We start from the raw sequence: 26,259 nt of genomic DNA, 5'->3' as shown, positions 1-26,259 counted from the left end.
TTTGAATATAGGGAGAGCAGTAGGGGACAAAGTCAATAACTCGAACAAAAGTAATGCTCTACCTGTTTAGATAAAGGTGGATCGAATGAATCACACTAATAACTCACCCACAAGGGGTCGCCAACGGCCACACCATTAGGAAGAGAGCACACAAACAACTATAAATTGTGATTGAAGATTATATTTTTCTTTATTCTTTTTGTTCAATAATTTTGTTGATAAATATACAAAAAAAAAATAAACATGTGCTCAAAATAAGCAAAAAGACAGATTTTTTGAAAGGATATATGCAAAAAATCAAGCTGGGCTCCCACAGAGGGGTTGGAGGAGTGTATAAACAGTTAAATCACAGTCATGCTCGTCAAACAACCCATACAATCTTACACAATCAACCCATACATAAAACATACATTTGCTCTACATTAAAATATTTTTAAATACACAAAAAAACAATCTCCTCACAGTCTTGGAGTGTCTAATTTGTTGAACACCACTAGATCGTACAAAGAGACACGCCAGATCGTACAAAAAGACACGCCGACGCGCGTTTCGGTGCAATCACCCAACCATCAGGGTGCCACCTTCTTCAGGGCGTTTTCTATAATCACAGGGGGCCTGCGGATAGGTAAAATTCAAAGAAATAAACATCTCATTGGGAGTAATGTAATAATTTATCAGTTGTTCACATCACATACATCAATTGTAAAATAAAGCACATCAATAAATGATAAATTTTTGTTCACAAATCAATTTTAAACCAAAATGGTGTGGCGAGCAGGCGCTCAAGTTGGGTTTCAATTTAACACAACCAAAAACTTGATAAATAAACATATATAATAAAGATAATAAGGACGTAATAACCAAAGAACTGCACATTGTAAGCCATCTCTCATAGGATAGGTTGCCCATAGAGGAACAGAAAGAGGGAATACAAGTAACCTGAACATAAATAGTGCTATAATGATGGAGATAACAACAACAAAAAATAGAAAAAAAATGAATATATAATATACTATATGGATTTTAGACCTCACCTAAGTTCAAATCCTAAGGAAAATCAAATAAGATAGAGAAGCGATCATAGGGAGGGCTGTAAGAGGAACCACTACAATAAGTGTCCTAAAATGGGAAAGAATAGGAGAAGAGAAGCACCCATTAAAGAATCATTTAACCCAGGTTTGGCTTGGTTTGTACAAAAAAAGGCAAAACCTGCAAGTTGTGCGGTAGAGGCTCAGATCAGGAAAGCTTCAAGATCGGTAAGAACCCCTTGTTCTGTTCGTTAAGATGGTTAATTCCTTTAACTGCTTGCAAGCTAGAGGAAAAATAGAATTACACCAAAATATAAACTAAAAATAAAAATAAATATAGAAAGATCCTGAGCAATGATTGTAAAGAGCTAGTGTCTGATAGCCGAAAAACCTCAAGGGACAGAATCTGAAAGCTAACATTTCATAAGTTATAAATTCTAGCGAAAGTGGTGATGAGTAACAGCTATTTGCTAAGATCTAGGATAAGGCGTCATAGTGGAGACGTTATAATGGAGATAAGAAATTAATTTCCTAATGTGTCTGGACAATAAGAGAAGTAATGGCAATTTAGGTAGTCTAGTTGGAGCTTGAGGCGCCCATTCCCAAACTAAATTAAACATGAATGCGACTAAATGGGTACATTTCAAGAAAGCGAAAAATCGCTAATTGCTCGCGGCTTCAAGTTAAATGTCGGGAGATTCAGTCATACCTTAAGATCCATAGTGCGATGATAGGAGGCCGACTGGTCATGTCACGGTATCACAAGGATCTTAGGAACAATATATCCCGAGAACAGCCGCTCATGTGAAAATATTGGTTTTTAACGAGGCAATGAAGTTGAACTGGATGAGAAATGATAAAAGAATATAATCAACAAACCTAATTGCTGTACGAACAGTGTCCTCCCCTATAGCACCCCTTCTGCGCATCCTGTCTACCTTGGTTTAGATGTTGCTAGGTTCGGTAAAAAGGTACCGTGCTGTGGGGTTGGTCTCGCAAGGGTGATGTTTTCTGTTGCTCTACGGGGTTCTACTCTATTGGGTGGAATCTTGGCCCTGATCCTGCATCGGTACAGGTGGATGAGGCATTTTGCATTTTTGGGGGCTATCTCTGTCTGTGCCTATGGTTTTGGGTATCAGTGAATATATGTAACAGGGCCCATGGAGGTCATATGTTGATACCAGGTGTTGTGTAGGAGTGCGCTATGTAGTGCGTGAGGAATGCTAGCATTTGCTCCAGCATAGGTGTGAGGCGTGAGAGGTCCCTGCACAGGCGTGGCAAGACTGTTGAAGTAGATTTAATGAGACTAGGCACACTGGGTGCCAGAGCACACAGGCAACTAGAGTGTGTACAAGAATACATAAAAGCATAACATAAAAAATCATTTATAGGTTGTGGGATGGTCTTCAGGGGAGATGTCTGTCATCTGGGCACCCGGGTGTGTCTTGTCTTGGTGCGGTGCAAAAAGTGTTTTTATAAACAAGGTTGTTGTAAAGTCAATTTGTCGGCTGTGTTCTTGAGCAGCTGGCCTTGCTTAAGTCCTTTTGGAAGTTTGATCAAAGGGATGGAGGACGGCAGCCATGTTGGTGCACGTGAGGCTCGAATGCACACCTGTAGGATAAGAGCTGTGGGTTGTAGGTTAGCTTGATACATAAAAACACAAAATGCAGTTTTCTAGAAAACTCCTGCATTCAGTTTTACTGATACACTCTATGGCTCCACTTTGAGCAAAATTTTCTAGTGGGGTACTGGAAGGAGGCACTAGCATTTTGGTGACTTTAGGCTAGTTCAGGGCTTTTTTTACTTTAGTTTCCCTGCTCTCCTTGCTACGGTGGGGACAGTATTTGTCCTTTGTGGGCTGCTCCATTCGAAGATGTCTTTATTAACTCATGCGTGGGCATCCCTCGGGTCCTGCACGTGGCGTGTAATGAGTTTTTCTCTAATGGGGTTGGGTTGTTGGGTTACGCCCTCCTTCTGGAAAGTTTGTGGATTTTGGACTGGTTTGTGCAGGTTCTTTTGGGCGTTTGCCTGTAGTTTGGGTGATGCTGCTTCTAACGCAGCCTATCAGAGGTAGTCAGGGAGTCATTTGTGACCCGTACGGTCCTGCAGGGGAATGGCTGGAATCGTGTTTGTTTGCTGTGTTTTCGTCGAGTGTCTGGTGTGGCATTGGGGCTCGTGTGCTCGGCCCATTGTGGGTAACGCTAATGGACTTGATTGATTTGACCTCTATGGACTGGGGTCATGTGGTCGCTGGGAAGCTGTTTTGTGGCTCCCGGGATTTGGATGTGGCCATGACTGGGATTGAGCCTGTTGCTTCCTTGGACGATGTTTCATGAGGCCCTGTGTGGGTGCAGTGGTGAGCCTATCTATGCACTTTGTGCGGGGGGGCTTTGATGGTCTTCTATGGAAACCCTTTACCTCCTGTCACTGTCCTCTCCCTCGGATCTAGGATGCTTTTGGGTCTGCTGCCCTCGCTGGGAATCAGGGGCTTTTTACCCGGTGACTAGCTACTCCCGCTACTTTGGAGGGGATAGATCTGATGAGACTTTGGATGTGTTTGGGAGCAGTAGTAGAGAGGAGGAGGCAGAATGTCCTGCTTACGATGGGAGTCAGGTGCGTGGCTGGGACTTGTCGTGCTGCAAGTAATGAACTGAGACGGCTGATTGCCTGGTGAAATTTCTCTAATGGCTTTGCGCCAAATGTGTGCGTGGACTACGAAGTTCTATGAGTCATCTCAACGCCCCAAGTGCACGGAAAACCTGGCTTCTGGCACTGGAGCATCGTCTCATTTTGGAACCAAAAAGGGGGCCTCCATTTGGTAGAGGCCTGAAAAGTGTGGAAGAATGGGGTCCTTTCAATCTGGGGCTCCCCCTAGTGACTTGGGGGAAGGGACCTCGGTGCCTGCTTTTATGCATCAGTTGGAGCCGTCCTGCTCCATCGTCAGACTGTCACTCCCCTGGGGGCATGATCAGCCAACCCCACCCCGGGGATCAATAGCAGTGGGAGCCCAGGCAGTAGGACCCCAGGCCCCTGTGGGCACCTGGATTGTGAACTCTAGTGTGAACACCCAGTCAACAGGGGAAACACCCTTTACAACACAGTCATAAAATCGCACTACATTTACAACACAGTCATTACATCGCAACATCCTTTACAACGCATGTCACTGCAACGCATGACACTAAAATGCATGTCACTACAACGCAGGCATTACATCGCATGTCATTACAACGCATACCATTACAACGCATAGTACCCCTACACTATCCAACACTTACCCTACTGTTGCACCCCCTGGAGTTAGAATAGTAATTTTTACTCCTGCGCTATCCAACGCTTACCTTAAATGCAATGTAATGGTATGCATTGTAATGGTACGCGTTGTAAATGTATAATGCGATGTAATGGATTGCGTTGTAAATGTAGTTTTAAAAAATTTGTTGGAGTGGTATACGATGTAAATGTATGCGTTGTAAAGAATGTTGCGATGTAAAAACTGCATTGCAAAGGCATGCCTTGTAAATGTATGCGTTGCAACGTCATACATTCGTCAACAGAGTATGCCAACCCTGGGGTTTTCCCAAGTAAAGGATTGAGTGTTTCCCTAATGCTGTGTCACTAGTCTTTGTGGTTGTGAGTTTTCTGAAGTGGGTGTCCTACTGGGATTTGGATTTACTGAGTGCTTGGATTGGGAGATATGCGTAAAGGTATTACCTCCCCAGGCAGTTACCCCTCCCTGCCGTGGCTGTGGCCCTGGTGCTTGTTGGGCTGAGTTCCCTGCCTGCTGCAGTTGCCATGTGGTTGGCCAACCATCTTGTCCTTGTCATGGTAGTGTGTTTGCGGGCTGATTTCCTCGTGGCTGAATGTGCTGTGCACTCGGTTTGATCTCGGCTTGGTTTTGTGGATGGGTTTTCTGCTCGTGATATATTTTTAGGCAGCAGTCGTCGATCCTGTGGTTTCTTCGGTAACAATAGTGGCCTTCTCTAGAATTTGGGGGTTGCCAGCCTTTTTGCCCTCTGGTACGGGCACTCTGTTGAGGCCCTCTGGGTTTCCCTGGCTGAGTCTTCCAGTCAGGTGCCACTAGCACGCTCCTGGTCGCTGCAGACCCTTTGGGAGTGCTCTTGTCTGGTTCTTGTTCATTCAAAGGGGGCCCTGCATGGGGTATGTGGATGGAAGCCTGCCCACTCTGGTCCTGGGGATTTTTCTGATGTGACTGATGGGGACATCTCCTTGGGCTGTTGCTCTGATAGTCGGGCATGCAGAGTTGTCTCCAGAGGTCACTCGTCTAGGTACCCCATTTGGTAACAGGTAGGGGTTCCCCTAGTGTCGGGGGGACATCTCTCGGCACAGGGTTACCGTGTCTGTGCAGCTTCCCTACTCTGGAGGTGCCAGTCTGGTGACAGAGTCTGAACCAGGTAACCCCAGGGATGTGCAGGGTCTGGTTGCTACCGCCATTATCTCTATATGCCGTGGGCCTGCTCCCCACTTAGCGTTGGGGGATGCAGTGGGCATGTGTGTGTCATGATCCTGGGTCTCTGGCTCTCTGCGTACCCTACATGCTATCCTTTTGGCTGTCTCTCCCAAGAGGTGGTGTGCATAGCCTGTCCACTGCCGGGCAAGTCTATACAACTTTAAGAGGCTTCCCGTATAGTTCAGAACTACCCTCTTGAAGGGGGCTCAACAAACCAGGATCACCCTGGCTGGCATCCCCATGGCATGGGAGAGTTTTGCTGGTTTGTAATCTAGTGGGGAGGCTTCAGGGGAGGAGCAGGCTATAGTCCCATTCTCAGTAAACTGGATGGACATTCTTAGCTTGGACAGTAGGTCCCGTCCTAGTATATTGGTCGGGGAGAAAGGATAGTGCAATAATTGTTCCATTATCCTATTCTCCCCTATTTCCAGCTCGAGGGGGTTGGGAACATGTGCCTTTGGCCAAACGTGGTTTATTGGGGCCAATTTCCTCAGACCTATTTTTAGTATAATTGTCTATCTGTGGGATCAATCAGGGTGTTCCCTGGGTGCACGTTTGTCTTTGAGCTAAGTGTAGGGACCTGGTTCAAGGGGGCACTGGGACCCTCCACCCGAACATGGGGAGGGGACAGATACCGGACACAACTTCCGGTCAGGGAGCGGGGAGGGCTCAGTACTGGACACAAGGGCAAGAGGAACGGACGTACATGTGGGCACAGCAGAGAAACCAATAAAGAGTGGTGTAAGCACCTACCTGTCTCTGCGTGGGTCATTCCCAGAACACGACAACTGGCGGCGAAGGTGGAATCGGGAATCGACATTAGAAGCGTGCTCCCCTCAACGACGTCCAAACGGAGCCAGGAGCCCACCCTCTTCTGCCGACCGTCGGAACGAAAACCGTGCCGTCGGGAGCTCATCTGCCTGCAAGAAGATGAAATCAGGAGTCTACCCTGGTCCATGTCCCCCCAAAAGAAGAAGACGCGAAATCAGGAGCCCACCCCGATCGCGAGGAAAGTGGAGCCAGGAGCCCACACTGGTCCACGTGCTGGCGCCTGCAGCGACATTGGGAGCCCACCCCGGCCGCATCAAGTGAGGTGGTTGAAGGGGAGGTAAGAAAAGCACCCGACCGCGAAAGAAGCCGACTGCCAAGACAGCCTTGAGCTTCCCGCGTGCAGATTTCAAGAGAAATCTCAGCGGCCATCTTTGAGTCAGGCAGAGCAGCCAATGAGAGGCTGAGGAAGACCCGGCGGCCATCTTAAGGTCAGGCCATACAAGGAATCTCAAATCTCGCCCACCAAAATCTCGGCGGCCATCTTAAGGTCAGGCAGCGGAGCCATTGAGGAGCAAAGAATAGGAAGAGGCCATTTTGAGGTCAGACAAATACTTAAAAGGCCTAAAAAGAAGAAATTGGGTGATATAAAACAAGAAAAAGGGCGAAGTAAAAGGAAAATACAACGGAATAAGAGGAAACACCACCAAATAAAGGTGGAAGGAGAGACATAAAGGAATAATTGAGGAAAAAGAAGAAACTACAAGAAAAGAAGTACGCACGAAAAGACCTACACAAGAGCTGAACAAAAAAATGACTGACCCCGCAAGTGATAAGAACAGTGCACAGGCCCTATTTCATAGACCACTACCATTCAGCCTGTCGGAACTACAGACAAGCATCAGATGGGAACGATGGATTCGGCAATTTGAATGATACATGCACGCCACAGACATCGCTGAGGCCAAACACATTGACATGTTTCTAAGTTTCGTAGGGGATGAAGTGGAGGACCTGCTCATAACATTTCCCAGCGATCAAACAGGGACGTATAAGGGACTGATAAAGTGCCTCACACATAAATTCGACCCGCAAAGAAACATAGACTTCGAGAGGTACACATTTAACACCACGTGTCAACGAGCAGAAGAATCCCTTGACGATTCCGCAACAAGACTGCAAAAACTGGTCACGTGAGTTCAACAAGTTTGACAATGAACAAGCAATACGACTGGGCATCGTTGAGTGTTGCCAGTCTGTGGAGTTCCGCGCACGTATTTTGAAGGAACCAGCGACGCTGGAGAAAATACTGACAATGGCCCGAGCGGAAGCGAGAGCAACCACACACGCCAAACAGATAGAGCTAGGAAAAGAAAGAAGAGCGGAGCAAGAAAACCGCGTAAGGGGAAACAGCAAAAAGAAAGACAGTACACCGCTACTGCCAACGAAGAAGCATGAAAGAACTTGCAATAAGTGCGGACTCGAATTTCCATACGGCGGTGCGTGCCCGGCAATGGGCCTCAAATGCAGGAAATGCAAACACTTTGCAAGCGCCTGCATGAGTAGACAGTTAAAAAGTGAGCGAGGAAGAACGGCGAGACCATGGGCGATAACGAGCAGATATGCCAGGCACATGGAAACGGCAAATCGCAGCTCCTCAGATGAATCAGACGGAACAGTCGCGCCAGAAAGTGTGGAACGACTGTATCTGATGTCAGATGCACCCACGGAAGAACGAAGGCCAGAGCACAATCATCTCGTGGAGAAACATCAGATCAAGAAAACAGCCACAGTGGACATTGAAGTAGGAAGACACAATACACGTTTCGTGCTTGATAGTGGGGTCATGTGCAACATAATGTGCATGTCAGAGTATGAGAGGATGAAAATAAGACCGCCACTATCACCATCCACCGTTGATGTGTTCACCTGGGGCTCGAAGAAGCCAGTGGAAAACATGGGGAAGTTCACAGAGACATTGACGTACAAAGACAGGTCATGCAAAGAGAAGATACATGTGCTACAGGGAGACATCTCAGCACCATGCCTGCTGAGCAACGTCACGGCGCAGATAATGGGCCTCCTGGCAATGACATACCACATGTCAGAGAAACAGAACATTCTACAAGAACATCCAGCCATATTACAAGGTCTAGGAAAACTAAAAGGGAGACAAATTACACTACACATCAACGAGGCGATCAAACAGGTGGCTCAGCATCACCGACGCGTGCCCATACACCTCCAACCTCAAGTCGACGAGGAAATACAAAGTCTACTGGCACAGGACATCATTGAGCCTGCAGAAGGGCCGACTCCCTGAGTGTCTCCAATAGTGGCGGTTCCGAAAAAGAACTCCTCAAAGATTTGCATATGCGTGAACATGAGGGTACCAAATACAGCCATTGAGAGGGAACGACACCCTGGGCCACACCCCAATGACATGATAAGCTGCCTCACTGGCGCATGCCGATTTTCGAAGCTGGACCTGTGCAAAGGGTACCATCAACTGGAGCTTGACCAGCAGTCAAGGTACATCACCACGTTCTCCACGCACATGGGCCTGTTTTGCTACAAGCGACTCAGTTTTGGCATATCATCGGCTGCTGAAATATTTCAGGAGACCATAAGGCAGGTAATAAGGCCAGTAAAGAACAGTTTAAACTACAGCAATGACATCCTGGTGTTTGGTCGCTTAGATGAAGAACATGACAGTGCCCTGCGTGAAGTATGCCTGCAGCTGGAACAAGCTGGACTAACACTGAACGCCGACAAATGTGAGCTGGGGAGAAGCGAACTGGTATTCTTTGGGTACATCTTCTCCAAGAAAGGAATGAGGCTGGACCCCAGCAAGGTAGCGACATTCAAAAAGGTGAGTCCTCCAACAGATGTTGCAGAAGTGAGGTCATTTCTTGGTCTTGCCAGCTACTGTACTCGCTACATAAAAGACTTCGCCACGGTGAGCGCACCACTTCGGAACCTAACAAAGCAGGGTCAGAAGCTCATCTGGTCACAGGAATGCAGTTGGGCATTTGAGGCCATCAGACATGCCGTGATGACCGTGGATCATCTTGCCTATTTCGATCCTTTTCTATGCACTGAGCTGACTGTGGACGTCAGCCCGGTCAAACTAGGAGCCATCCTAGCACAACACCTGCCGGGTAGAGACTCAACAAGAAAAATTGTTGCACATGCAAGCAAAAGCCTGTCTGACATTGAAAGGGCATACTCCCAACCAGAAAAGGATAGCCTGGCAGTGGTATGGGCGTGTGAACACTATCACATGTTCATCTACTGGAAACCATTCACTATCATAACTGACCATCAGGCCCTGGTGATAATATATGGCAATCCGAATGCAAAGATGCCGCCACGCATTGAGCACTGGGGTATAAGACGGACGGACTACGATTTCAAGATAGTGCACAAGCCAGGCAAAGAACACAACCCTGCTGACTACATGTCTCGGCACCCCTTACCGCAGGCACCAGAGAAGACATCAATGGCAGAAGAATATCTCAACTTTGTGCTATGACAGAACACTACGGCGCCAATAACAATAGCAGAACTAGAGCAGGAGGCAGCAAGGGATGCCACAATGCAAGCATCAAAAGTAACGACAAGACAGCAGAGATGGAGACACATCAACAACAACTGCACAATGGGAGAAGGAGTAAACAAGGAAGAAATGTTAGCATTCAAAAAGATTCATGACGAACTATCAGAGACTGAAAAGGGGATATTAATGCGAGGAACAAGGATAGTAATGCCAAGTGTACTACGTCGACGGACTGTTAATTAGGCACATGAGTCACACAGAGGCATGGTCGCAACAAAAAAGATGTTACGGGAACAAGTATGGTTCTCTGGCCTAGATAGAATGGTGGAAGACACCATCATAAATTGTCACATCTGCCAAACAACAGGACAGCCAGCAAAGCCTGAACCATTACAAATGTCGGAACTTCCAAAGGCAGTGTGGGCAACGTTGGCATCAGACTTCTATGGGCCTTTGGACACGAGCAACTACTTGCTCGTGATTATTGATGAATACTCAAGATTTCCCATAGTACGCCACATCTCATCTACATCAGCAACCGCGACACTGCCAAAACTGGATGACATATTTGCGGCCTGGGGTTCCCCAGAGACACTAAGGACAGACAACGGTCCTCTGTTCTCAGGGGAGGAGTTCCGAAAATTCATGACCTACCTAGGCATTCATCAGGAAGATAACGCCTCTGTGGCCACAAACGAATGGCATGGTGGAGAGGTTCATGGGCAACATAAAGAAGGCTGTCCAGAGAGCAAAACTGGCACAGATTTCCATAGGACAAGCACTCTGTCAAGTACTACGAGATTATAGAAACACCCGCCACAGCTCCAAAGGACGATGTCCTGCTGAATTAGTGCTAGGGAGGACGAGCAGGACAAGGCTACCCCAGTTAGAAGCAGAGATGCCACCAGGACACAGCAGCATTTCTGTCCGAGACCAGGAGGCAAAGGAGAAGATGAAAGTGTACACAGACGCCAGGCAACATGCCACTCCGCCGCACCTCAAGCAAGGAGACTCAGTGGTGGTGCGTCAGCGACAACGGAGAAAGTCTGACAAGTCCATTCTCAAAGGACCTGTTAACAATAGAAAACGTCAAGGTGCCAATGATAACGGCAGAGTTGGGCCCCTACCGAATAACAAGAAACAGTTCTCACTTCAAAGGACTGAAGACCATGGATGAAGAGGAAGAGGACACTGTGGCAGAGAACATCGACCTCTCAGGAGAGAAACAGAGCGATGGATGACAAAGGAAGAAGGACGGACAAGATTGAAGGACAAGAAGAGGGATTACAGAAATAAAAGGAAGAGATTTGTCCAAGAAGAGTGAGCAAAGGCCAAAAAGACTGATTGAACAAATGTAGTGATGGGGATGAATAACTGTCTCTCCAGTATTCCTTTTCTCTCTCTCTTTTTCTTTTCCTTCTCCACGCATAGATATATCTTTCTCTTACTTCATCTTTTTCTCTTCTCTCGTTGTTTCTTTTATTGTGACAAAGGAGGAGATGTAGTGACCTTGGTGAAGGGGGCACTAGGACCCTGCACCCGACCATGGGGAAGGGACGAAGACCGGACACGACTTCCGGTCAGGGAGCGGGGAGGGATCAGTACTGGACACAAGGGCAAGAGGAACGGATGTACATATGGGCACAGCAGAGAAACCGATAAAGAGTGGCGTAAGCACCTACCTGTCTCTGCGTTTGTCATTCCCAGAACACGACACTAAGCATAACTCCACTTGTGACCTATCAATCGGTGGGCTCAGGTTTGGGTCTGACCTAGTATCCCTGACTCACGGTTGATGGGGAGGTGACCTTGGGTGAATATGACAACGCTGATTAGTTCACTAAATTGTGTACAATTAAAATGGATGTCAGTGGGATCATTTTTACCAACATCCTCAGTATTGTGCGTACCGATGTCATAGCGTACATTGATATTGTCTTTACTGATATAAACATTGCTATGCATGCATAGATTATGTTATACATTAACATTGTTTCTATTGGTATCAACATTGCACATTTTATGAAGTGGGATACAACACCCCGTTTTGCCCGAGTCATCTAACAGCTAGCTTTTTGCACCAGGCCAATAATTATAAATTGTAACACTCGTTTTTGCTTGTAAATAATTGTTTGAGGTCACAGAGCAGTGAACTAAAAAATGTAGTCCATGAACAGCCCTTAAAAAATAGAATTAACTGAGATTACATAATTTTTGCTGGTAGTCTAATTAAATGGGACAAATGATTTTGATTCAAATACAGTACCATCTTTCACTTTTTATACTGGAGAAAATACTACGAATTTGTCTTCCACGTGTGCCCCAGCGCTGATCCTGTTTGCTCCAATCTCTATTGCACAGGCGGCAAAGGTGATGCCCATGGGTGTGCTCTATTTTGCCTACTACAAAGTTTCTGCAAACCACTCCAGACTTTTACTTGCTCCCACCTTCACAAGAAGATCTACAGAGCAAGAGGGCAGCAGGCCTTTACTTTATCCCTTCTCCCAAGGACCTTACTGGCTGCACGATGGAAACAGACCTTCCCCTGCACCCGCCCCCCAATAACCTTACTGGCTGCATGATTGAAGCAAACCTTGCCCTATTGCACCCTCCCACCCCCAATAACCTTACTGGCTGCACAACGGAAACAGACCTTGCCCTGATGCACACGCCAACCTATCCCCCAATAACCTTACTGGCTGCACAATTGAAACAGACCTTCACCTGCACCCTCCACCCCAATAACTTTACTGGCTGCACGATGGAAACAGACCTTACCCTGATGCACACGCCAACCTATCCCCCAATAACCTTACTGGCTGCACAATTGAGACAGACCTTCACCTGCACCCGCACCCCAATAACCTTACTGGCTGCACAATTGAAACAGACCTTCACCTGCACCCGCCCCCCAATAACCTTACTGGCTGCACAATTGAAACAGACCTTCACCTGCACCCGCCCCCCAATAACCTTACTGGCTGCATGATTGAAGCAAACCTTGCCCTGTTGCACCCTCCCACCCCCAATAACCTTACAGGCTGCACGATGGAAACAGACCTTGTCCTGATGCACACGCCAACCCATCCCCCAATAACCTTACTGGCTGCACAATTGAAACAGACCTTCACCTGCACCCGCCCCCCAATAACCTTACTGGCTGCACAATTGAAACAGACCTTCACCTGCACCCGCCCCCCAATAACCTTACTGGCTGCATGATTGAAGCAAACCTTGCCCTATTGCACCCTCCCACCCCCAATAACCTTACTGGCTGCACAATTGAAACAGACCTTCACCTGCACCCGCCCCCCATTAACCTTACTGGCTGCACAATTGAAACAGACCTTCACCTGCACCCGCCCCCCAATAACCTTACTGGCTGCACAATTGAAACAGACCTTCACCTGCACCCGCCCCCCAATAACCTTACTGGCTGCATGATTGAAGCAAACCTTGCCCTATTGCACCCTCCCACCCCCAATAACCTTACTGGCTGCACAATTGAAACAGACCTTCACCTGCACCCGCCCCCCATTAACCTTACTGGCTGCATGATTGAAGCAAACCTTGCCTTATTGCACCCTCCCACCCCCAATAACCTTACTGGCTGCACAACGGAAACAGACCTTGCCCTGATGCACACGCCAACCTATCCCCCAATAACCTTACTGGCTGCACAATTGAAACAGACCTTCACCTGCACCCTCCACCCCAATAACTTTACTGGCTGCACGATGGAAACAGACCTTGCCCTGATGCACACGCCAACCTATCCCACAATAACCTTACTGGCTGCACAATTGAAACAGACCTTCACCTGCACCCGCACCCCAATAACCTTACTGGCTGCACAATTGAAACAGACCTTCACCTGCACCCGCACCCCAATAACCTTACTGGCTGCACAATTGAAACAGACCTTCACCTGCACCCGCCCCCCAATAACCTTACTGGCTGCATGATTGAAGCAAACCTTCACCTCCAGAGTTCCCAGTATCCCTATTGGCCACAGGAACGGCGCAGACCCTCACCAACCCCCGTCTTCCCAATGACCTTACTGGGTGCAGGAGGGCACTGACATTCACCTTCTTCCATCCTCGTGACAGTATTGACTGCAGAAGGGAAACAGACCTTCACCTGCTCCCATCTCCACAATGACCTTCCTGGGTGCAGGAGGGACACAGACCTTTCCACCTGCTTCCATCTGACCCTATTGGCTGCCGATGGGACACACAAGCAATCACCTGCTGCCACCTTCCCTTTCACCCTATTGGCTGCAGGAACTGCGTAGCCTTCAACTGCTCCCGCCTTCCCTTGACCCTACTGGCTGCAGATGGGACACACACCATCTCCTGCCTTCCCTGGGACCCTAATGGCTGCAGGAACTGCACAGCCCTCACCTGCTCACTTTACCTCACTGTAAGGTAAACACTGTGGCTGGATTTTCTTTTACATAAAAATCCTAATTAATGCTGGCTTCAGGGAGGAGGAACCCCCGGGAGCTGCACCCAGGGATGAGAGGAGGAGAGGGGCGAATGAAAACGTTTTAATGACTACCTCCCAGGCACAATGAAACAGAAGGGCTCTTGATATCTTTTTAATCTGTCTTTCATGACAAGGAAAGTGTCGTGGTCCCGGAGGGTGGGGGGTGGGGGGAGCTGCCTGTCACGTTTTTATTTATTTATTTATTTTTACAATTTCATATAGCACGGACGTGGCCCAAAGGCATGAGAGCGCGTTACATAAGCAGGAGATAAGGGGCGCGGCGGGTTACAGTAATAGTAATTTAACACAGACGGGTACTTTGGTGGGTGTGTGCAGGAGTGACCACAAGAACAGTTACAGCAAAGGGGCAGAGGGGCAAAGGGGCAGAGGGGCAAAGGGGCAGAGGGTACACAGTTAAAGCATCGATTAAGATGGCGGGAACATACGGCGAGGGCAGGTCAGATCGCAATCCGAGAGAGTACTGAAGTCTGATTCGAGGGTGAATGACCCAAGATGTCTTTCAAAAAGGAGGAGCTTGAGGTCTTTTTGAAGGTCACTCGGCAGGTGGTTAGATGGAGGGAGGGAGGGAGGCCGAGAGTTCCAGATTCTAGCGGCGCTACCAGAGAAAGACTGGTTCTTATATCGTTCTCGACTGAAGTGGGGGTTCCGGTAGTAGAGATAGGGCATTTCTGGAACCCCTTTTTGCTCCAGAGATTTCCAGTTTCTATTTAGGTAGGAGGGTGTGGAGGAGTGCAGCGCTCTGTGGGTAATACGAGTGATTTTGGATTGGCCCCGTGCTTCAAGGAGGAGCCAGTGGAAGGATAGCAGAGCCGGGAGATGCGGCCAAATTTCTTGATACCTAAAGCTCAGCACGCTGCAGCATGTGGCGTTGCTTTCACCGGGCCTAGGTGAACTTTGGGAACGGCTGAGAGGAGAGCAATTCCATAATCTGGTCTAGAGCGCACGAGTGACTGCACCACTATTTTCAGGTCTTATTCCGGAATCAGTTGTCTGACGCCCCACAGCTGCATAAGTTGGGAGTCGTGCACTGTTGGCCATGGCTGCGATGTGTCTGCTCAGACCGTGATGATTATAAAGGGTGATACCGAGTGATCTGGCACGCTGGCCAATGAAGGTTAGTCATCCATTTTTGTACTAGAGATTTTGCTCTCGGTTGAGATCAAACGAAATTCGGTTTTAGTTGGGTTGAGTATTATCGGTGGTTGGACATCCAGTTTTGAATCTTTAAGAGAGTTTTTGAAAGCAGGGCAACGTCTTCCGGGGAAGAGATTTTCAAGTATATTTGGGTGTCGTCAGGGTATGGGTGGAAGACAATCTCAGAGTTTCTGAGAATTAAATATAGAGGTTCTAGTTAGAGACTAAAGAGGGTTGGGGAGAGGATCAAACCTTGGGGGCCCTTTGGTGAACGCTGACTTGTCTCGAGAGTGTGGTGCCCAGAGTACAAAGGCGGTCCAGGTGGTTGTAATTACCTAGAGGGAGATGGTCACTCTAGTGTGCACACCTTTGATATGTATAAAGTAGGTATAAAAAAAAAGATGACACAGCGTTTCACATCATAATTCACAAATCGGTAGCATTTGGAGAAAAGATTGCATTTATGCAGCTTGAAGAACGGAAGATATTCAGTAAAATACAATGTCACGAAAGAGAGAGAGTTTCGAACAGGTGTGTGAGAGCTTGAAAAATGTCTGCAACGTTCACTGTTCAAGGAACGTACATACAATGGCCGTCAAAGGGCTGGATACATGGGAGCGCCAGGGTAGACTGGCTGGCGCGGTGCGCTGGTCGGCTGCCAATGTTGGTGCCACAACCCAGCAGTTCACCTGGTAAAGATTGTTCTATCATTAAATGCTTTGGTCTTATAACAACATTAACATGCAAACACACAATTGTATTGACACTGTATTTCTCAGGTTTAAACTGACTCCAGCAATCATAGGCCTGGATTTTAAAATGGCTCATGTTTGTTGCGACTTTGCTTTCTGGAAAGTGAGGATTTATTTTCTAGTCAAAAAGCTGAAGCACCATTGGAAGTGTGTAATGCTTATTTTCTAGTTTCTCATTTAGATAAAAATGTGTTTTTCTTTGAGATTGTGCATGAATTTCTACATTGAACGGAGGGAGGGGTTCTAGCTGCAGCTGGTGTGAAGCAGCCCATGTCTTCTAATGTGAAGGTCACACTCATGGCATGCTTGTGAACACGTTTTGTAAATTATAATGAGACTGAAACTGTATGTTTTAGTTTTCACTTGATCAGTTGACTGTGTGAGAAATGATGTTACTGATAAAATGTTGTCGTTTTAGGAATGTGTTTGCAGCATTTAGGGGCATATGTATCAAGCAAATTTTTAATCGCAAACGCTGCGATTCCAAAATACAGCGTTTGCGATTAAAAATTCGCAAAACGGGATGTATTAGGCAAATTCCCACCGCAAATTTAAGGAATCGCTAATTTAGCGATTTCTTAAGTTTGCGTAAGCATTTAAGAAATCGCAAATTGCGATTTCTTAAATGAAATGTAACACTCACCAAAGGATTGCGATTAATCCTTAGGAAATCGCAAATTACCACCAACTACTAGTTGGTGTTAATTTGCGATTTCTTTTAAAAATGCACGTTTTGCGCCATATGACCACACATGCTAATTTCAGGGGTGTATCAGGGTGTCAAAATGCGATGCAGGGCGCGCAACGAAATTCGTTTTATTTATTTAAATGTGCACTTACCTCCATTCATCCATATTCCGGTGTTTACATTTCCCCACCCCGCCCCTCCCCCGCCCCGCCTCACCGCCCCACGAAACTCCCTCCACGGACCGCTATTGCCCACAAGCATTGGCATAGCCAATAGGTTTCGCCTTTGGGACCTTATAAGTGTTTAGCCATGCAACAGTTGCATAACTAAATACTTATAAGGTCCCAAAAGCGAGATCTATTGGCTATGCCAAGCGGACGTGCGGCCGCGAAAGTGATCGCGCTCAAACATCAAAGCGGCCGTGCGGCTGCGAAAGTGAAAGTAATCGCGGTAAAGTGCGACGCGCGCGCGCCCGCGCACATGCACTGTGGCTCTTGGCTGGCCTGGTAGCACTTTTTGGAGCCCTCTCAAAAAGTCTCACCAGACCAGCGCATGCGCTGGGTCAGGCGAGACCTAATAAATGAGGGCCCATGTCTGTTACTCAGCTAAGGGGGTTGTTCATTGGACAGCTTTGGAAGGTTGAAAGGCCGAGCCAGCCTGATGAGATTCGGCAGACGCCAGCTGCTCTGTTGGCTGCCATGTCCCAGGCTCGGGAGAAATGACCATTATGCAGCTGAAATTAAGCGCTTTGCACTATAATATATCACTAAATGCCGGTTTTCCATTTCACAAAATTTCGCATAACTTTTCTGAATTTCTCATAGTTAAGCAAATGACGTGAATTTCACCGCCCCCTCCCCCCGCACCCCCTCAGCATTTCTCCAGGTTATTGTCCAGGCCAGCACTACGAGCAGCAGTGTTGACCGGTCCATTCTCCACGGTGGCCCAGGGCGCCTGATACTGTTCCTACCAAAGTCTGCCTTATTCTCCTTTCCGCTCCAGGAAGTCAGTGCGGGTCTGGTAGTCAATGTGATATCACTCATGAGTTGTCACACTCACTCAGGGTTAATATTCAGCCAGCCAAAGCGATGTCTACGATTCAAATCTCGATACAGGAACAAGAATACATCAAATTATGAAATATTTATTTATTCACAAACCATAAATATACAAAAATCTAAATCTTTATTTTAGTGGGAAGGTTGGGGCTTTTTCTAAATGTGGTTTTATTTCTAAAAGACGAAGACATCTGCCGGACTCCAGCATTGCACTGTCCTGTTTTGTTACTAATGGAGGCTTTTTTTGTAAGCGCTCAGCAGTCCTTCAAATTGATGTGATTGCCACCAATTGTTGGTGATACATTCTGTTTGCTGTATTTGCGCTTGTACATTGCTTCAGTATGTGTACATAAATGTACTATAATTAATCTACTAATATTATTGAACTTTCTGAACAGCGGCGGAGAGCCCCCGAGTGGTCATTGCAGATCCCAGGTTAAGAACAGTAGTTTCAGTGTAAATGCATCACCCCCTCTGTTGTACCTTGTGCATGTGTATACTAGACGCCATCTTTGAAGAGCTGCCATTGAGATTGTTGGATCCTTTCGGGCCCTGGGGAGGACAGATGCATTGCTTTTTTAGGGGCCCCTATGAAGGGTTGTGTCATGATTTTTCTGAGAGCCCCAGAGTAGAGCATATTCCATGTACGGTCAGGGGCCAGCACACAGGGCGGTGTCTTGTCTCCCTGAGGGGCCCTTGCCAAGGGCGGGCTGCATGCCTCTGGCCAGTGGCCCATGCAGAGTGTCACCACTCTGACACAGGTCACCTTAGTCCTCTGTGTCTCTTGTGAAAGGTGTCTCTGTACGTCACACTCACCTCCACCGTGCCTCTCTTGTAGGTCTACACCAGGTACGGGAAGTGCTACACCTTCAACGCAGACAAGCACCACCCAAAGATGACCCGGCAGGGTGGCATGGGCAACGGCCTGGAGATCATGTTGGACATCCAGCAGGAGGAGTACCTGCCCATCTGGAGGGAGACCAGTAAGTGTGCGCTTCATGTTCACTAGTGAGTGTGTGCTTGCACGTTCACCAGTAACTGTGTGCTTCATGTTCAGCAGTAAGGGTGTGCTAGCATGTTCACCAGTAACTGTGTGCCTCATTTTCATTAGTAAGAGTGTAATTGCACGTTCACCTGAAACTGTGTGCTTCATGTTCAGCAGTAAGGGTGTGCTTGCACTATCACCAGTAACTGTGTGCTTCATGCTCATTAGCAAGGGTGTGCTAGCATGTTCACTAGTAACTATGTGCCTCATGTTCATTAGTAAGAGTGTGATTGCACGTTCACCTGAAACTGTGTGCTTCATGTTCAGCAGTAAGGGTGTGCTTGCACTATCACCAGTAACTGTGTGCTTCATGCTCATTAGCAAGGGTGTGCTAGCATGTTCACTAGTAACTGTGTGCCTCTTGTTAATTAGTAAGAGTGTGATTGCACGTTCACCTGAAACTGTGTGCTTTATGTTCAGCAGTAAGGGTGTGCTAGCATGTTCACTAGTAACTGTGTGCCTCATGTTCATTAGTAAGAGTGTGATTGCACGTTCACCTGAAACTGTGTGCTTCATGTTCAGCAGTAAGGGTGTGCTTGCATGTTCACCAGTAACTGTGTGCTTCATGTTCAGCAGTAAGGGTGTGCTAGCATGTTCACTAGTAACTGTGTGCCTCTTGTTAATTAGTAAGAGTGTGATTGCACGTTCACCTGAAACTGTGTGCTTTATGTTCAGCAGTAAGGGTGTGCTTGCACTATCACCAGTAACTGTGTGCTTCATGCTCATTAGCAAGGGTGTGCTAGCATGTTCACTAGTAACTGTGTGCCTCATGTTCATTAGTAAGAGTGTGATTGCACGTTCACCTGAAACTGTGTGCTTTATGTTCAGCAGTAAGGGTGTGCTAGCATGTTCACCAGTAACTGTGTGCCTCATGTTCATTAGTAAGAGTGTGATTGCACGTTCACCTGAAACTGTGTGCTTCATGTTCAGCAGTAAGGGTGTGCTTGCACTATCACCAGTAACTGTGTGCTTCATGTACACTAGCAAGGGTGTGCTAGCATGTTCACTAGTAACTGTGTGCCTCATGTTCATTAGTAAGAGTGTGATTGCACGTTCACCTGAAACTGTGTGCTTCATGTTCAGCAGTAAGGGTGTGCTTGCACGTTCACCAGTAACTGTGTGCTTCATGCTCATTAGCAAGGGTGTCATTGCATGTTCACCAGTAACTGTGTGCTTCATGTTCATTAGTAAGAGTGTGAATGCACGTTCACCTGAAACTGTGTGCTTCATGTTCAGCAGTAAGGGTGTGCTTGCATGTTCACCAGTAACTGTGTGCTACATGCTGATTAGCAAGGGTGTGCTTGCACAGTTACCAGTAATGTGTGCTTCATGTTCACTAGCAAGGGTGTGCTAGCATGTTCACCTGAAACTGTGTGCTTCATATTCATTAGTAAGAGTATGAATGCACGTTCACCTGAAACTGTGCTTCATGTTCAGCAGTAAGTGTGTGCTTGCACGTTCACCAGTAACTGTGTTCTACATGCTCATTAGCAAGGGTGTGCTTGCACACTTACCAGTAATGTGTGCTTCATGTTTACTAGCAAGGCGGGTGTGCTTGCATGTTCACCTGAAACTGTGTGCTTCATGTTCAACAGTAAGGGTGTGCTTGCACGTTCACCAGTTACTGTGCTTCATGTTAATTAGCAAGGGTGTGCTTGCACACTTGCCATTAATTGTATGCTCCATGTTCATTAGTAAGGTTATGCTTGCATGTTCACAAGTAACTTTGTGCTTCATTTTCCCTAGTAAGGGTGTGCTTGCACGGTCATTAGTAACCGCTCGTTTTATGTTCACTAGCAAGGGTGTGCTTTCATGCTCCACAGTAACTTTGTGCTTCATTTTCCGTAGTAAGGGTGCACTTGTACGGTCATTAGTAACTGCACGCTTCATGTTCACTAGCAAGGGTGTGCTTGCATGTTCACAAGTAACTTTGTGCTTCATTTTCCCTAGTAAGAGTGTGCTTGCACGGTCATTAGTAACCGCTCGCTTCATGTCCACTAGTGAGGGTGTGCTTGCACGGTCATTAGTAACCGCTCGCTTCATGTCCTCTACTGAGGGTGTGATTGCACGGTCATTAGTAACTGCTCGCTTCATGTCCACTAGTGAGGGTGTGCTTGCACGGTCATTAGTAACCGCTCGCTTCATGTCCTCTAGTGAGGGTGTGATTGCACGTTCATTAGTAACCGCTCGCTTCATGTCCTCTAGTGAGGGTGTGATTGCACGGTCATTAGTAACCGCTCGCTTCATGTCCACTAGTGAGGGTGTGCTTGCACGGTCATTAGTAACCGCTCGCTTCATGTCCTCTAGTGAGGGTGTGATTGCACGGTCATTAGTAACCGCTCGCTTCATGTCCTCTAGTGAGGGTGTGATTGCACGGTCATTAGTAATCGCTCGCTTCATGTCCACTAGTGAGGGTGTGCTTGCACGGTCATTAGTAGCCGCTCGCTTCATGTCCTCTAGTGAGGGTGTGATTGCACGGTCATTAGTAACCGATCGCTTCATGTCCACTAGTCAGGGTGTGTTTGCACGGTCATTAGTAACCGGTCACTTCATGTCCACTAGTGAGGGTGTGCTTGCACGGTCATTATTAGCCGCTCGCTTCATGTCCTCTAGTGAGGGTGTGATTGCATGGTCATTAGTAGCCGCTCGCTTCATGTCCACTAGTGAGGGTGTGCTTTCATGCTCCACAGTAACTTTGTGCTTCATTTTCCGTAGTAAGGGTGCGCTTGTACGGTCATCAGTAACTGCACGCTTCATGTTCACTAGCACGGGTGTGCTTGCATGTTCACAAGTAACTTTGTGCTTCATTTTCCCTAGTAAGGGTGTGCTTGCACGGTCATTAGTAACCGCTCGCTTCATGTCCACTAGTGAGGGTGTGCTTGCACGGTCATTAGTAACCGCTCGCTTCATGTCCTCTAGTTAGGGTGTGATTGCACGGTGTTTAGTAACCGCTCGCTTCATGCCCACTAGTGAGGGTGTGCTTGCACGGTCATTAGTAACCGCTCGCTTCATGTCCTCTAGTGAGGGTGTGATTGCACCTTCATTAGTAACCGCTCGCTTCATGTCCTCTAGTGAGGGTGTGATTGCACGGTCATCAGTAACCGCTCGCTTCATGTCCACTAGTGAGGGTGTGCTTGCACGGTCATTAGTAACCGCTCACTTCATGTCCTCTAGTGAGGGTGTGATTGCACGGTCATTAGTAACCGCTCACTTCATGTCCTCTAGTGAGGGTGTGATTGCACGGTCATTAGTAATCGCTCGCTTCATGTCCACTAGTGAGGGTGTGCTTCCACGGTCATTAGTAGCCGCTCGCTTCATGTCCTCTAGTGAGGGTGTGATTGCACGGTCATTAGTAACCGCTCGCTTCATGTCCACCAGTCAGGGTGTTTTTGCACGGTCATTAGTAACCGCTCGCTTCATGTCCACTAGTGAGGGTGTGCTTGCACGGTCATTAGTAGCCGCTCGCTTCATGTCCTCTAGTGAGGGTGTGATTGCACGGTCATTAGTAGCCGCTCGCTTCATGTCCTCTAGTGAGGGTGTGATTGCACGGTCATTAGTAACCGCTCACTTCATGTCTACTAGTGAGGGTGTGATTGCACGGTCATTAGTAACCACTCGCTTCATGTCCTCTAGTGAGGGTGTGATTGCACGGTCATTAGTAACCGCTCGCTTCATGTCCACTAGTGAGGGTGTGCTTGCACGGTCATTAGTAACCGCTCGCTTCATGTCCTCTAGTGAGGGTGTGATTGCACGGTCATTAGTAACCGCTCGCTTCATGTCCTCTAGTGAGGGTGTGATTGCACGGTCATTAGTAACCGCTCGCTTCATGTCCACTAGTGAGGGTGTGCTTGCACGGTCATTAGTAACCGCTCGCTTCATGTCCTCTAGTGAGGGTGTGATTGCACGGTCATTAGTAACCACTCGCTTCATGTCCTCTAGTGAGGGTGTGATTGCACGGTCATTAGTAACCGCTCGCTTCATGTCCACTAGTGAGGGTGTGCTTGCACGGTCATTAGTAACCGCTCGCTTCATGTCCTCTAGTGAGGGTGTGATTGCACGGTCATTAGTAACCGCTCGCTTCATGTCCTCTAGTGAGGGTGTGATTGCACGGTCATTAGTAACCGCTCGCTTCATGTCCACTAGTGAGGGTGTGCTTGCACGGTCATTAGTAACCGCTCGCTTCATGTCCTCTAGTGAGGGTGTGATTGCACGGTCATTAGTAACCGCTCGCTTCATGTCCTCTAGTGAGGGTGTGCTTGCACGGTCATTAGTAACCGCTCGCTTCATGTCCACTAGTGAGGGTGTGTTTGCACGGTCATTAGTAACCGCTCGCTTCATGTCCACTAGTGAGGGTGTGCCTGCACGGTCATTAGTAACCGCTCGCTTCATGTCCACTAGTGAGGGTGTGCTTGCACGGTCATTAGTAACCGCTCGCTTCATGTCCACTAGTGAGGGTGTGCTTTCATGCTCCACAGTAACTTTGAGCTTCATGATCACTAGTAGGGGCATGGCTGCATGTTCACCAGTAACTGAGTGCTTCATGTGCAGTGGTAAGGGTGTGCTTCCATGTTCATGCATGTATTTCTACCTGACCATGGAAGATTCTCGAAGGTGCTATTAATGATAGAGCTTGAATTTCTTCTTAACATTCCAGAAATCTTACATTGTATTATGATTTTGTGTCTCCTTTCAATAGCCCTTATATAAATTAATGCACCCTTATCGAAATGAATGCATTTTAATTTGAAAGTCACAAAAAGGGTGAAATATATAGATTATTTCTGGACTTACTAGCTGTAAAGTTGGATTTTTACTAGCTGTTAAGTTATTGATGCCACTCAGTTTTATCGATAGAAGTATTGTTGGGAAAGAAAACAGAGCAATATGTCCAAGGTCACTCACTATAGTCAAGTGAGCCAGGCTGAGCGTGCTGTGTGCTGCCCTCTGAGGCCTCAGTCTATAGTCAAGTGAGCCAGGCTGAGCATGCTGTGTCCTGCCCTCTGAGGCCTCAGTCTATAGTCCAGTGAGCCAGGCTGAGCGTGCTGTGTGCTGCCCTCTGAGGCCTCAGTCTATAGTCCAGTGAGCCAGGCTGAGCGTGCTGTGTGCTGCCCTCTGAGGCCTCAGTCTATAGTCCAGTGAGCCAGGCTGAGCATGCTGTGTGCTGCCCTCTGAGGCCTCAGTCTATAGTCCAGTGAGCCAGGCTGAGCGTGCTGTGTGCTGCCCTCTGAGGCCTCAGTCTATAGTCCAGTGAGCCAGGCTGAGCGTGCTGTGTGCTGCCCTCTGAGGCCTGAGTCTATAGTCCAGTGAGCCAGGCTGAGCGTGCTGTGTGCTGCCCTCTGAGGCCTCAGTCTATAGTCCAGGGAGCCAGGCTGAGCGTGCTGTGTGCTGCCCTCTGAGGCCTCAGTCTATAGTCCAGTGAGCCAGGCTGAGCATGCTGTGTCCTGCCCTCTGAGGCCTCAGTCTATAGTCCAGTGAGCCAGGCTGAGCATGCTGTGTCCTGCCCTCTGAGGCCTCAGTCTATAGTCAAGTGAGCCAGGCTGAGCGTGCTGTGTGCTGCCCTCTGAGGCCTCAGTCTATAGTCCAGTGAGCCAGGCTGAGCGTGCTGTGTTCTGCCCTCTGAGGCCTCAGTCTATAGTCAAGTGAGCCAGGCTGAGCGTGCTGTGTCCTGCCCTCTGAGGCCTCAGTCTATAGTCCAGTGAGCCAGGCTGAGCGTGCTGTGTGCAGCCCTCTGAGGCCTCAGTCTATAGTCCAGTGAGCCAGGCTGAGCGTGCGGTGTCCTGCCCTCTGAGGCCTCAGTCTATAGTCCAGTGAGCCAGGCTGAGCGTGCTGTGTCCTGCCCTCTGAGGCCTCAGTCTATAGTCCAGTGAGCCAGGCTGAGCGTGCTGTGTGCTGCCCTCTGAGGCCTCAGTCTATAGTCAAGTGAGCCAGGCTGAGCATGCTGTGTCCTGCCCTCTGAGGCCTCAGTCTATAGTCCAGTGAGCCAGGCTGAGCGTGCTGTGTGCTGCCCTCTGAGGCCTCAGTCTATAGTCCAGTGAGCCAGGCTGAGCGTGCTGTGTGCTGCCCTCTGAGGCCTCAGTCTATAGTCCAGTGAGCCAGGCTGAGCGTGCTGTGTGCTGCCCTCTGAGGCCTCAGTCTATAGTCCAGTGAGCCAGGCTGAGCATGCTGTGTGCTGCCCTCTGAGGCCTCAGTCTATAGTCCAGTGAGCCAGGCTGAGCGTGCTGTGTGCTGCCCTCTGAGGCCTCAGTCTATAGTCCAGTGAGCCAGGCTGAGCGTGCTGTGTGCTGCCCTCTGAGGCCTGAGTCTATAGTCCAGTGAGCCAGGCTGAGCGTGCTGTGTGCTGCCCTCTGAGGCCTCAGTCTATAGTCAAGTGAGCCAGGCTGAGCGTGCTGTGTGCTGCCCTCTGAGGCCTCAGTCTATAGTCCAGTGAGCCAGGCTGAGCATGCTGTGTCCTGCCCTCTGAGGCCTCAGTCTATAGTCCAGTGAGCCAGGCTGAGCGTGCTGTGTCCTGCCCTCTGAGGCCTCAGTCTATAGTCCAGTGAGCCAGGCTGAGCGTGCTGTGTGCTGCCCTCTGAGGCCTCAGTCTATAGTCAAGTGAGCCAGGCTGAGCATGCTGTGTCCTGCCCTCTGAGGCCTCAGTCTATAGTCCAGTGAGCCAGGCTGAGCATGCTGTGTCCTGCCCTCTGAGGCCTCAGTCTATAGTCCAGTGAGCCAGGCTGAGCGTGCTGTGTGCTGCCCTCTGAGGCCTCAGTCTATAGTCAAGTGAGCCAGGCTGAGCGTGCTGTGTGCTGCCCTCTGAGGCCTCAGTCTATAGTCAAGTGAGCCAGGCTGAGCATGCTGTGTCCTGCCCTCTGAGGCCTCAGTCTATAGTCCAGTGAGCCAGGTTGAGCATGCTGTGTCCTGCCCTCTGAGGCCTCAGTCTATAGTCCAGTGAGCCAGGCTGAGCATGCTGTGTCCTGCCCTCTGAGGCCTCAGTCTATAGTCCAGTGAGCCAGGCTGAGCGTGCTGTGTGCTGCCCTCTGTGGCCTCAGTCTATAGTCGCCTCCAAACAGTGAGCCCCTATGAAATGATTTGTAAGGAGTAGCCCATGTTTACAGAACCTTTCGCTGTCATAAACCCTGCGACGCACAAAATCACACGGTTTGTGATCACAAAACGGTTGTTCGATAGACACAGTCTGCCTTTTTGAACAAGCATTGGCATAGCCAATAGGTCTCGCCTTTGAGACCTTATAAGTGTTTAGTTATCCA

The 26,259-nt window shown here is 48.3% G+C and overlaps 1 protein-coding gene across 1 annotated transcript in view; it reads left to right on the top strand.

Moving 5' to 3' along the window:
- LOC146859403 (acid-sensing ion channel 4-like) overlaps positions 1-26,259 on the top strand; it is a 166,431-nt gene that overhangs the window by 43,113 nt on the left and 97,059 nt on the right. Inside the window, exon 2 of the mRNA XM_085650101.1 lies at positions 18,806-18,950. Within this exon, the coding sequence (XP_085506227.1) occupies positions 18,806-18,950 (145 nt within the window). The remainder of the gene's footprint in view (positions 1-18,805; positions 18,951-26,259) is intronic.

The sequence above is a fragment of the Triturus cristatus genome, chromosome 3_2 (genome assembly GCF_964204655.1).
Source record: "Triturus cristatus chromosome 3_2, aTriCri1.1, whole genome shotgun sequence".
In the NCBI taxonomy this organism is placed as follows: domain Eukaryota; kingdom Metazoa; phylum Chordata; class Amphibia; order Caudata; family Salamandridae; genus Triturus; species Triturus cristatus.
Note: the sequence above shows the minus strand (reverse complement) of the source record. Positions and strands in the feature narration are given on the sequence as shown.